Source organism: Myotis nattereri (genome assembly GCF_964212035.1).
Source record: "Myotis nattereri genome assembly, chromosome: 5".
In the NCBI taxonomy this organism is placed as follows: domain Eukaryota; kingdom Metazoa; phylum Chordata; class Mammalia; order Chiroptera; family Vespertilionidae; genus Myotis; species Myotis nattereri.
The window spans coordinates 31,463,666-31,476,204 of record NC_138080.1 but is presented as its reverse complement, the minus strand read 5'-3'; the positions used below and the strand labels follow the sequence as shown (position 1 = coordinate 31,476,204).

The following is a 12,539-nucleotide window of genomic DNA, read 5'->3' as shown; positions in this document are numbered from 1 at the left end:
TGTCAGACTCAAAGACCAGTCTGTGCAAATGTCCTGGGGTAAGAGCAACCAAGAGCTAGAGCCAAAGATGCTCTCTACTCTAATGCATACATATCTCATGTGTAGTTTGGCTTCTACACGTCCCGTATTATCAAAAATGACCCCAGACTCCCAGCTGGAGGGGCCCATGGGGCTCGGGAGGGGCGAAGGCACCAGCAGCTTCCCCACCCACTCCCAGGCCAGGGCACTTTCCACTGATAGGGACGGGTGGGCCAGGACTCCAGACTCAAGGCTGCGCTGCCCAGAGGCCAGGACCCGGAGCAGCCTGGAGGGACGGCAGAGGAAAGGTTTGGTAGAAAAGGCGTCTTCCGCGTGACTCCCGGTGAGTCACCTTCGGTCGGACAGCGACCCTCTCTATGGCCCCGGCGGCCCATTCTAAGCTCTCTGAGCACCCAAGTCTCTCCTTCCCCATTACACGCAACCAAAAGTTCTGCGGAGCAAAGCACTACGAGGCCAAACCGGCCGGCCTGACGGGAGCGATCTGCCGCCGCCTGACCCCACCAGTGTCCACACCGAGACCAGCGGAGGCGCCTGGGCACGGTGGGCCTGCGTGCGGCCCGACCCCGCGGCAGCCCGTTCTGCACGTGGAGAGGCTGAGACGCAGGGGAACGGAGGGGCACCGTCGGGAATGGCGGAAAGGGCAGGGACCGGCCGGGCAGGGTACGAGCCTCCGCCACTTACCGGCGAGGCCGCGGCCTCCTCGACCATCCGCCGCCGGTTCCGGGCGAGCATTACGCCACTTCCGCTCCCGCCAGACCCCGCAGGTGACGTAGCTCTCGACGGCCGCGCCCCCTCAGCGTCGTCCCCACCCCCGGGCTGAAGCACCGCCCCCTCTTAAAGGGCCGCGCAGCGCCACAGGATTCGGACTAGGCTAGGGCCAGGTGGAAACAAGCAGATCTGGGCGGTGGCCGCCACCCGGGATTCTGCAGCACAAGCTAAGCCTCCGCCAGACCCTGGGGTGGACGATAGGTCACTCGTCTCCGAGGCTTTCCCGGCTCTAGGGCTTTGTCCTTGGAGGTCGCAGGAGGCACTCTAGGCCCGGTGGTGAGCCTGGCCTCCAGCCGGGGTACAGAGAAACCCGGGATCTCAAGGGCACCTCAGGCAAAGACAGCTCAAAGCCCCCAAAGAGTGTAGCGGAAACCCAGCCGGAGTGGCCCCTTTCCTTGGGAAGACCCCATAAGGCCCTCAGACCTGACTGTCTCTGTCCCCGGGGTTCAGCCTCATTTACAAAGGAAGTGACCTGGCCCGGCCCCTCAGAACCTTGGTGAGCCTCTTGGCACTCTGTGCAGCCCGCCCCCAAGACAGGAAGTGGAGCCTTGTGATTGCAGTGTCGTTATCTACCAGGGGAGCGATTGTGCAGTGTCCTTACCCATTATGGGGGCGGAAGGGTGCCTCACTGGGGCCCCGGAGCAGGCCCAGCACACTCACCCTACCCCTCAAGGGTTTTGAAAAGACAAGGCGCCCACCACCCCCCCAGGTAATATCACCACCCAGACAACAGCAAACTCAAGGGGTGCTCGGTTGGGACCTAAACCCTACTCCTTCCGTAGGGAGTGATGGTGGCACCTGCATTTGTGAACTTTCCTGGGGGGTTGGGGGCAAGCTTAGCACCTTCTGAGAACTCGCTGAGGGCTGGGGAGAGCACACATGAGCCATGAAAGTAAGGGAAGGAACGTTAAAATTTTTAATCTTTAATTTTTCACCTTTTTCCTTTGTTTTGCTTCCAAAAGAAAAGGAGAGCGTGGCTCTGCCCCTTGCACATCGTCCACAGCCCCTACGCAGGGGCAGGCAGTTTGGACCTCATTGCCGGCCAGCTGCCTAGGGGGACTGGGGCTCACGAGGGGTACACATGCAGCCCCTGGGGCCGGGGTGCCGCCTTATTGCTGAGGTCTGTTCCTGGCTTGGCTCCGGGCGCAGCAGCTCCGCTAGGCGCGCTGGCTGGGCAGCTCCTGGGAGATGAAGCGGCGCAGGCGCTCCAGGTACTGGCTGTAGAGCTCAATGTCGTTGTGCCCGGCGCCCTCCACCCACAGTGGCTCCACGGCCTTGGGGCAGCGCTCATAGAGCGCCAGCCCGTGCGAGAAGTCGATCACCTCGTCCTCCGTGCCATGGATGATAAGCACCGGCGATGTGATCTTGGACACCTTCTCGATGCTGCAGGGTGGGGCGTGTCAGGCCTCCAAGACCCGCCCCCCACCAAGACCCGCCCCACCAAGGCCCTGCCCCGCCCAGGTTCCCAGGGCAGCCCAGTGCTCACTTGGGGAAAGCATCAAAGCAGTAGGTCTTCCTGGTGTCTGGGAAGGCAACACGCATGCCCGAGGTGAGCGGGGAGTGCAGCACCACCGCGGCGCACTCGTAGCGGGAGGCCAGGTCCACGGTGGGCACTGTGCCGATGCTCTGACCATACAGGACGATGCTATCTGGGCTGATGCCGTACCTGGCAGTGGGACAGGGTCAGCTGCAACTGGAGCACTCCCCTCCCACAGCCCTCCCTCCTTGGGCAGTCTGTCCCCCCTTCTCCTAGGACAGTTCTAGGCAACTAGACTGGTCCCAGGGACCCGACCCTGGCCCCCAACAGAGGCGGTGCACTTAGTAGGGAAGCAGGGCTCCTGCAGGTGTGAAGACAGCTGCTCCCACTCCTCCCCAACCAGGCCACATTCCTAGGTCACCTGGATCTACTCTCAGTTTCTCCAACAGGATCTACTTCCTCATGCGCAAGGAGCGCACCTGGTGAGGACCCCACAAAGGCTGCTGGGAGCAGGGTAGCTCTGGGGCCTCTCCTACTTCTCCAGGTCACTCTGTCAACCCCCAACCCTACACACACTTGACCAGGGCCACATCCAGATTCCGCTTAGAGTTTTCCTGTCCCTGCTATTCTAGATTAGTTAGTTCTTTGAGGAAGGGGGGGCTGTCTTCCTGCCTGCACCCCTTCCCCACCCCCTTTGCTGTGGGGAATTGAGGCAGCTGTCCCCATGTGTCACCCCTTGGTATCCTCCATGCCCAATTAGGTGCTCAGTACAACACTGGTGAGCAGAATATCCACTGCTGTGGGGAGGTGGATGGGTGCTAACTCCTTCTGGCACCTTCTCTATATAGTGGCCAAGTCCTGGGCCACGCTCCTCAGCACCAACTCCCACCTTCAAGCCCCAACCCCAGCCCTGTCACCTCCCACATGCCTCCCTAGGGTCCCCCAGCACAGCTGATCCAGCTCCAAGCCATTTCCACGGCCCCTACATGCCTATTCCCAGCCACATGGGGACCCACCTGCCACCCTCCCCATGCAGGTGGCCTCCAATGTTCTCCTCCAACACATCAGACCCCAAACCCAAAGGGACATCCCTCTTCCTGGTGGACAGGGGCCAGGACAGTTCTGCATCTCACTTGAGGAACACACCTGAAAAGCCAGATTCCACCTCCCTGTCTACAGCGTTATCCCCACCTGTCTCTGTCCTGGTAACACTACAGGTTAACCCCAGCCTACCCCCAGGCCTCAAGGATGCTACCTGGTCACTCCTCCCCAGTCTGCTCCCAGGTTGCCATGGCCACCACTTTGCTGAGCACCAGCACAGCCCTATCACCCAGCACCAAGCAGGGACCCCAACAGCCCCTGGCCGTCTCCACCTGAATAAACTCAACAGGTGATAAGTGGAGTGGCTCTTCTCCCTTAGGCCTCCCCAGCCCCAGGCACAGCTTGGGCACAAGCCTCCTGCTGCCTCTAAGCTGTTGGAGCTTAGGGACCAAGTCTCTGGAAGTCAATGCTGGTGAGAGGATAGATGGACGATGGACAGAGCTCCTAGCCCTCACCCCACAGTGGGGTCTGATTCTGCCAGTAACCCCCAGCGCAAGCAAGGACAGAAGGAAGGGTTGAGGCAGTTGAGGGCAGACATGTACCTGTACCACACCACCTATGACAGGTCCCTGGTGCCAGGGGACCCTGCTCCCAGGGCCTGCCAAAGGGACTGCCTGGTCCATCACTATGAGCCCCATCTCCCCAGAGCAGACTGACTTTGGGCCTCGAAGGTCCAGCAGGTCAGCCAGGCAGGGCTGAAGCAGGGTATCCCCCAGCAGACAGTGGATAGGGCTCCACATCCAGGAAGGCCAGGGTTAACCTCCTTCTGGAGCAGTTCTGGGCACAGGGCGGCACGCTGCAAACGCTGGCTCAGAGACCGATAAACGTGCTTCAGTGAGTATTGGGGGAGAGGGGTCTGCCCAGGATCTGGATGACCAGGATGGTGGAGGTCCAGAGAGGGAATGGCCATGAGTCAAGCATGTGGGTATGTCCTCTGCTCACTGACCTCCCACCAGCCATCAGAGCTGTGCTAGGCACCAAGCTGCCCAACAGAACCCTCTAAGCCTAGAGGAGCCCCACCCCTACCCATTGTCCCAGGATGAGGCCAAGTTCCATGACTACAAGTACCTCATAGGCCTGCCCCCAGAATCCTAATGCAGTAGCCCAGCCTAGCCCTGAACCCCATGTGCTTCCTTGGCTTGGGACTCCCACAATTCATTCACACAGCCCTCACATGGTACCACTGGGCCCAAGGTCCTCTGCCTAACATTTCTTTCTGAGGGAACCTCCACTCCACTGGAGACAGCCCCAGCCCATCCCTGCCCCTGCCCAGGGAGTTTTGAAGACTGCCGACATGCCTGCCTGCACACCAAGCATATCTGTTACCATGCTGAAGAGACACGGGTCAGGACTTGTCTTCTGGACCACGGTGGCCACTGACAGTTCCCCTCTCCAGCAAGGCCACCCACAAAAACTTGGCCCAGGCTTCCTTCCTCCCCAGGGAGGTAGGCCTAAGTTTCTAGTGGGCCTACCTTCCAACCCCCGTCTCACAGCTTCTGGTCCCCCCCAAGGGGACACTTTAGGTTGACCAAGTCCCCGGCACACAGCTCACCTGGTGCGCAAGGCCTGCCAGGCAGCATCGATGTCGGCATAGAGGTTCTTCTCAGAGGGCCTGCCCGAGCTAACGCCATAGCCCGAGTAGTCATAGGAGAAGATATTACAGTTGATGCGTGTGCCCAGGCCAATGTAGAAGCTGCTCATCTGGCCCAGGTCCACTGCATTGCCATGTGAGAAAAGGACTGTGTACCTAGCAGGGTGGGAGAAGACAGGGTCAGAGGGCAAGAGAAAGAGGGGTCTACTCACACCTCAACCAGGAAGGGACAGGAGCGCTGTGGGGGAGGGGGAGGAAGATAGGCGGCCTGTGCCACAAAACAGCCTAGCTCCTCCTGCCTGCATAATCTCTGTCATGTTGAGCACAGGATGGGCCCAGCCGCCTCTCCTCGAGTCCATTCCTTTTGGAGGGACTCCAACAGCCCGAGGATAGCAGGCATGTGGGCCTGCTGCTCAGAGACTTCATTGACAGGGCTGCCCCCTCTCTTCCTGACAGTTGGCCCGTCCCCTGCCCCACAAGTGAATAAAGCCAACCCCTGATCACAGTGGTTTGGGTCTCCTTCTCCTGCAGGAAATGACCATGGCACTCATTTCAGCTCTTGTGTCCCATGACAGGCCTGCCAAGCTGCTGCTAACAGGGCCTGCCCAGGGCCTGCCAAGAGAAGGCAACCAGGTGACTCCACGCCAACAGACTCTCAAGGTCCTCTTCCTCCAGCACAACTGGGTCCCAGCTCCCACTCCCGCCAGCCCTGCCTGGCCCAGAGGAAAGGTAAGACCTGTCCCGCTGAACTTAGACCTGAAGTCACAACCTGCCTGGTGTGAGGCAGAAGCACCTGGAAAACCTGCCTCTGCCCCACCCTCAGGCTCAGGAGAGAGCTCTGCTTGCAGGTCCTGAAGTGCCCTGTTAATGGGAAGGCAGACTGAGCCTGAGCCACCAGCACCTCAGGTACCAAGATTTCACCGGGCACCGAGCGCCTGAGACCCTGCTCCTTGTAGAGTGGTGTGTGGCACAGCCACGTGAAGCCACTTCCCTCAGCCTCAGGGTCCTCATCTGCAAGATGGGGTACTGAGAGGAGCTGCCAATGGAAGGGCACCTGGCAGTAAGAGCTTAAGGGAGCTGGGCAGCGGCCGTGAGCAGAGTGAGGCACACCCTTGGTAGCTCTGGTCGGCCAGACCTTGGCAAGAAGCACCCCAGGCACCCACAACCCCCGGTGGTCTGTAATCCCATTGTGGCATTCCAGGGACCATGAGGATGAGCATGGATCCCGCCCTCTGCCCTTCCTGGCTCTGGGTCTGTCTGGTCCAGTCCTAAGGGCTCACCTGGCTCCGGGCACACAGCGCACATACATGCAGGCAACGCGGTTGCCCCGGCTGCTCTTGGTCAGGAAGACCTCAATAGTGTCCAGCTCACGCTGGCTGTACTGGAAATCAGAGCGCTCCATCAGGTGGAGCTTCCAACGTCTGGGGGTGCCCGTGGAGGCCCGCAGGGTCCCCAAGGCCGTGGTCCCAGCCCCACCAGGCCTGGGCTCAGGCTCAGGCACCAGGGAGTAGGTGGGCTCCGGCGGCAGGAAGGCGAGCTTGGCGGCAATGCGGCCAGGGCAGGGCGGGCAACAGAAGAGGCAGCAGAGCTCAGTCACCGACAGGCCGTTCATGGCGGGCACCGGGCCCCAGGACGGGCCTCACTCAGCAGCAGAGGGGAAGGGTTGCTCCGAGATGCGGGTGGGAGGGGGGAGGGCAACCCCCAGCCACTGCCCCAGACAAGAGCCCTGTTAGGAGGCAGCAGCCCAGCCCCATCTCGGTCCAAGCCGAGCCCTCGGGAGCCTTGCAGCCTCACGTCTCCATGTCCTGCACAGGGAAGCCCTGCAAAGAACAGCAACATGTGAGTTTCCCCAGGGCACAACCAGTCAGGGACCCGATCTCACATGGCCTGAGCCTCTTGGCCTTCCCCAAAGCCCAGCCCACTCTCTCCTGATCAGACTGCTCCACCCTCTGCCCCACAGACCTGCAAGCCCAGCTTACCCCTCTCAGGGGACCATGCACCTCCCAAGTGGCCTCTGTGCGATCCAAAACTGACTTGTCCCCGCCTGCTACCACCCTTCCTCAGCTTGCAGTCACCGACTCTTGCCATGTAAGCCCATTCGTCAACCCAGCCACAACCTGATGGCTGTGCTGGGCAAGCAAACCCCCTGGCCCACTCCAGCTCTCCTCCTCCTGCTCTGGGCCCAGGGAAACCCTGTCACCACCCCCCCCATGCTTCTGTCTAGAGGGCTGGACCAGACACTCCCCCCCACCCCACTCCCCAACTCGCGCACAGAGCAGCTGAGGGAGGACAGACTTCAGACAGGGCCCTAAAAGCTCCCTGATAGGGGGGCTGGTAGGGGTTGTGCCCGCCTGAGGACATGAGACAGAGGAGCCCAGGCAGAGGAAACATAACAAAGGCTCTGAGAACAAAAGCAGGACACATCTCAGGCTCCGAGCTGAACAATGGCTCTCCCCTGTGCTGGGGGCCAAGCCGAGGGGCCAGGCTGTAGAGGGGGTGGGGAGTCATGGGAGCTGAGGCTCCTTCTCCAGCTCTGCCAACTTCAGGGTCTGGGACCTTGGGCAAGTCACTTACCCTCCCAGAGCCTGTTTCCTAATCCATCAACTAAGACAGCACTCGCACCACAGGAATAGTAAATGATAGTGGCGGGCAGGGGGCCTGGCTCAGAGTAGAAGTTCAAATGTTCTTCCTTTTGACAGAGCGTGGTGAAACTACATAGACCACAGCTAAACTGCTAAAGCTACTACAATCATATACAGAGAGCTGTGAAAGGAGCGACTAGGGAAGAAAACAGGTTTGCGAAAACCTGACCACTTATTACACTCTCCCTACAGACTAGACCGAGGGAGACACACACTACTCAGCTTTAGCATCAGAGGACCTTGGCACGTTCAGTTTTGAGGCCACAGCATTTGAAAACCATTGGGGCCAGGGACACTCGAATTCAGAGTAGGTCAGAGAAGTCTGAGGTCCAGAACACACCTAATCCCTCCAGATCTGTGACCTGCGACTACGGGCTGGAGAGAGCCACATCCTGCTGTCACCCAGATCTGGGGCACAGAGGGGAGTGGGAGAACTGAAAAATCCAAGGTGAGGGCGGAGACAGTTTCCAGGAGTCCCTAAACTTCCAGGCAGGATGCAGACCTTATGTGCAAGTATTTTTCAGAGGAGAGGGTCTATCATACTGGTTTCAGATGGGAACACTTGCCAATGTCTGGAGACACTTTTGGTTATGAGGATTAGGGAAGGGAGCTCCTGGCATTAAGAGGGTGGAGGCCAGGGATGCTGCCTAACACCCCACAGTGTACCCCCCAAGAAAGAATTGTGTCCCCAAATTTCCACCAACATATTCTCAAAGAGGTCCAGGCCCCAACAGGTGATGGTCCATTGCTGCAAGCAGGGAATGAAAGGTCTGAAGTTCAGGTGGCTCTGTGAAAGCTGTTTTTTTAAAAAACAACAACAACATGTTTTTATTGATTTCCAAGAGAGGGAGAGATAGAAATATTGATTGGAGAGAAATATTGATCAGCTGCCTTCTGCACACCCTCTACTGGGGATCAAGCCGCAACCCAGGCCTATGCCCTAAACGGAAATTGAACCAGTGACCTCCTCATACATGGATCTACACTCAGCCACTGAGCCACACTGGCTGGGCATGAAAGCTGGTTTTGAGAGGAAGACCTGGTTGAGAGCCAGGGGGCAGGTAGGAGGTCCCCCACAACCCTGAGGATAAAGTACACCAAGGTGGCCAAGCCACGCTGACCAAACCAGGAACCTGGATGTGGTCCTTGACTCCTCCCTGTTGGCTCTTTCTCTCTTTAACCGCCACTGGTCCCCTCCGCTGTCATCACCTAGACTTCAGCAGTCTCCTTCCTTGCTGGTCCCCCCTTGGCTACCACCACAGCACTCCAGGCCATTCTCCCCACCCCCCAGCAGCTGAAAGACCTTTCACAACACAAATCTGACCATACCACCTCCCAATTTTCAGAGTAGAGATAAAATCCCTCATCACAGCCTGCCAGGTTGGCAGTTGAGAGGTCTCTCCAGCCTCATTCATCTGGTGTCCCTCACTCTCCTCAGATAAGCCACATTGCCCACTCATGCCTCAGAGCCAGAACCCAGGCAGCTTCCCTCCTGGGGACCCCTCCCCAATCTCATTTGATGGTCCTTGCTCTTGTCCTTTCCACCATTCAGATCTCACTTCAGATCTCTCAAAGAGGCCTTAACCTGGTCAGGTACCCCCACCCCACATCTACCATGCTCTCATGGTTCCCAGTTCCAACCAAAGAAAAACCCCATGAGGGCAGGACCACTATCCGTTTTTGCTCAATAAACAATGGCTGAACGAGTGGGCAAATGACAAGGGAAAAAGAGGAAATGGGAAGGCTCCAGAGTCTGCCAGATTTGACAGGGAGCAGGGGCAGCTGGGACCTCCTGCACATCATTTGTGAGTATCACTGAGTAGTGGCCCAAGAGCCAGGCCTCAGACTGGGCAGTGCACCTTCAGGTGCCTCCATCACTGGGCACACACCCCTGGCACCCAAGCTCCGGGGATTCCACTCACAAGCAGATGCTGCCAGGTGCCATGCAGGCTGGAGGTGTTAAGAGGACCAAGGCAATTGCAATACTCTAGGACGACCTAAATACTAACGGCGGCGACGGCAGCTCACCCAGCCAGTCAGAGTAGGAAAGCTGCCTGGAAGGTGCAGTCTGATCGGTGGAGACAGCGGACAGGGGACAGGGGACAGGGCGGAGGGAAGAGCTTGGGCAAACCCCAGTGGTGGCGGCGCCTTCCAGGAACCGCGGGTCCTGGCTAGGGGAGGCACTGGGACGAAGAGGCGAGCAGAGAGGCCCCGGAGAAGGCCAGGGCCAGGCCGCGCCCGTGAGCTCGGCTGCAGATACTGGACTTCATTGTGCGGGGAACAGGGAGCCCCGGAGGAATCCGGGACCGGGGTTAGACTGTGGATGTTCCTTGAAATGGAGCGGAGGCCGGGAAGCCTGCGACGGGGCAGAGGCGTCTGGTAGACGTTTAGGAAGCAGGGCTTGGCGACGGGCCCGCAGCCCCGGGTGTTGGGCTGGAGGGCCGGTTCCGGGGCAGGGGCAGAGTCCGCGGCTCGGGCCGCTCACTCCAGGAAGGCGGAGGCCGCATCCCGGGGGGTTTGGGGGGGCGTTCTCCTCCACGCCGGAGGGCAACATGGAGGGGGGGGAAGCGGGGACCGCGTCATAGGAGGGTGGGCGTCCACCCCACGTCGCAAGGCTGAGTAGAGGGGGGACAGGGCTCTGCCAACGTGGGAACCCGCGGTCCTCGCCCCCGGCGTGGGATCCCTTCGGGAACACCGCGGCTACCCCGGGAGTGCGGGGTTTCGGGGGAGTCCGACCAGGCTGCCCCAGCCTCGCGGCCGGGCCCGGCTCCGCAAACGGCCAGGGCGGCACCGAGGCCGCCCCACGCCGCCATGCCCGCCCCTGGTAGGCACTCACCGCCGCGGCCCGCGCACCCCAGTCCCGGGGCCACACTCCATGGCTCCTGGCCGCCCGCCTGCGCGCCCGTCGGTCCCTCGGCGCCGCGGCTCGGCCTCCTACTCCTGCACCGCCGCCGCCGCCGCCGCCGCTCCCCCGCGGCGGAAGTCGGCCTCGCTCCCGCTGCCTCCCCGGAAGTGACGCGCAGGCCAGCCCGGAGGCCCGAGGGGCCGGAGCCTGGACCTGGCGCCTGGGCCTGGGCACCGGGCGCCGGCGCAACCGGACTTGGGGGCGGAGCTAAGCGCAGGGTGGGCGGGGCCGAGTTGTGCTTGACGGGTAGGTCTTGATTGGGGGCGGGCTGTGGTGGGCGGAACCGACACGGCGGGAGGCGAGGCCCGGGTTGCAGGTTCCAGCATTAGTGTTCAGGAGCCGAGCCTCCTCATAATTCCCACGTTCTTTTACTCATTCCAGGGTAAGGACTAAGGTGAGAGGAGTGAGGCAAGGTGCAAGTGCAGGGTCGAGTCCTGCCTTTATTTAAAATCATGATATTTTCACCCTGGCCAGGGTGGACCAATGGTTAGAGCGTCAGCCCGTGCACCGAGAAGACGCGGGTTCTATTCCCGGTCACGGCACGTACCTAGGTTGCAAGTTCAATTCTGGCCCCAGTTGGGTGCGTGCGGGAGGCAACCAATCAATGTGTCTGTCTCTCTCCTAAAAAATCCTCAGGTGAGGATTAACAAATAAAATTTTTTAAAAATAATATGATATTTTGTTTCTCCTGGGTTTTTTGCACCTGTTTCACCTTTTAAAATACTGCATGAACATATTATGAATTTTGGTAGCTGAGTTTTTTGGCATTCCTTAAATTTTGTGCCTGTGGCAAGTGCCCCTAACACCTTACCATAATGCCTCCCGGCTCTGCTCGTGCTGCTTGGGAGAGGATAAGGGTTGTGAACAAAATGGGGGATATGGCTAAAGGTGACTAGTGTGACCAAGGCAGGCCTTGCTGAGGTGGTGGCTGTGACAGAGGCAGAAAGGCTGGACTGTGAATTCGTTGGACAGTGTTATCCTTCCAGGCCTCCAGTCTTTGCAGATGCCTTTCCCCCAGCCTGCATGCCTTTTCCAGTTCAAATGCCCACCCCCAGCAGGCAGTCCCCACCCCACCCCAGCTTCTCCCCAAAGATTCTAATCTTTAGCTTCCTTTACAGAGATAAGCCTGAGTCTCTGGGCTCCCCAGCCAGCCCTCCCCCAGGGCTCCATTCCTCCAGTCACCTACCTACCAGGCTCAGGAGTGGACACTGCCCAGGGCTGGTTTCCAGCTGGTTTCTCTGGCCTTCAGCTCTGACCTCTAACCTGTGCTCAGCCACCACTTTCCCCACTGTGTGCTAGAGGGCTATCCAGGGATGCCCCGGAGTCCCCCTGCCTCTGCTGCCCCACCCCCCCACACACACACCCACACACACACACCCCACTCACCCCCACCCCCACCCCCCACGGTTCCCAGCATCAGCTGAGGTTCACCTGGGGCCCAAAGGTCACAACCTGGCAGGTTCTTTCTGATTTCCTTGTGACTTCTTCAGACACTGGAGAAGAAAGAGGCCTGCCTACAGGCTCCTTCCCCAGCCCCATCTCCCCATCCAGCCCTTCTTCCCCCGGGCTGGAAAGGCCCAGAGCTGCAGCTGCACCAGAAATCCCAGCTCCACCTGCACCAAAGGGAACACGGGCCGACACTGTGAAGGGGGTGGCCCAGGAGGTGGGGAGGGGGCTCAATTCCCATCCAAATGTGGCCTGCCCCTGCCCTCACCAAGTTCCCCCACCGGCCAAAGGGGACTCTGCAAAGACAAAGGCGCTGCTGTAAACTTCCCAACATCTCAGAAGTCACCCTTTCTCCTCCCTTCCAAAGGCCCTGCAAGGTCCAGCCATTGGCATGTATATATGTTATTTCAGAGAGGAAGGGAGAGGGAGAGAGAGATAAAACATCAATGATGAGAGAGAATCATTGATTGGCTGCCTCCTGCACGCCCTTACTGGGGATCGAACCCGCAACCCAGGCATGTGCCCTTGACTGGAATTGAAGCCGGGACCCTTCAGTCCGCAGGCCGTTGC

At 59.6% G+C, this 12,539-nt stretch overlaps 1 protein-coding gene across 1 annotated transcript; it reads right to left on the bottom strand.

The window, feature by feature from the left end:
- Nucleotides 1-1,700: 1,700 nt before the first annotated feature.
- On the bottom strand, nt 1,701-10,609 carry ABHD17A (abhydrolase domain containing 17A, depalmitoylase). Its single transcript, XM_081093418.1, has 5 exons — nt 10,455-10,609; nt 6,257-6,796; nt 4,938-5,132; nt 2,294-2,473; nt 1,701-2,190 (listed from the first exon to the last, which is right to left on the bottom strand). The coding sequence occupies exons 2-5, from the start codon at nt 6,586-6,588 to the stop codon at nt 1,965-1,967; spliced, it is 933 nt and encodes a 310-aa protein (XP_080949544.1). The 5' UTR covers nt 6,589-6,796; nt 10,455-10,609; the 3' UTR covers nt 1,701-1,964.
- Nucleotides 10,610-12,539: the final 1,930 nt, after the last annotated feature.

Excerpts from the sequence above, each read along its gene's own strand:
- ABHD17A (XM_081093418.1), bottom strand. The coding sequence starts at position 6,588 with ATGAACGGCCTGTCGGTGACTGAGCTCTGCTGCCTCTTCTGTTGCCCG. Across the intron at positions 5,133-6,256 it reads CGCTGTGTGCCCGGAGCCAG|GTACACAGTCCTTTTCTCAC; the intron begins GTGAGCCCTTAG and ends CCACCCTGCTAG. Across the intron at positions 2,474-4,937 it reads TGGCAGGCCTTGCGCACCAG|GTACGGCATCAGCCCAGATA; the intron begins GTGAGCTGTGTG and ends TCCCACTGCCAG.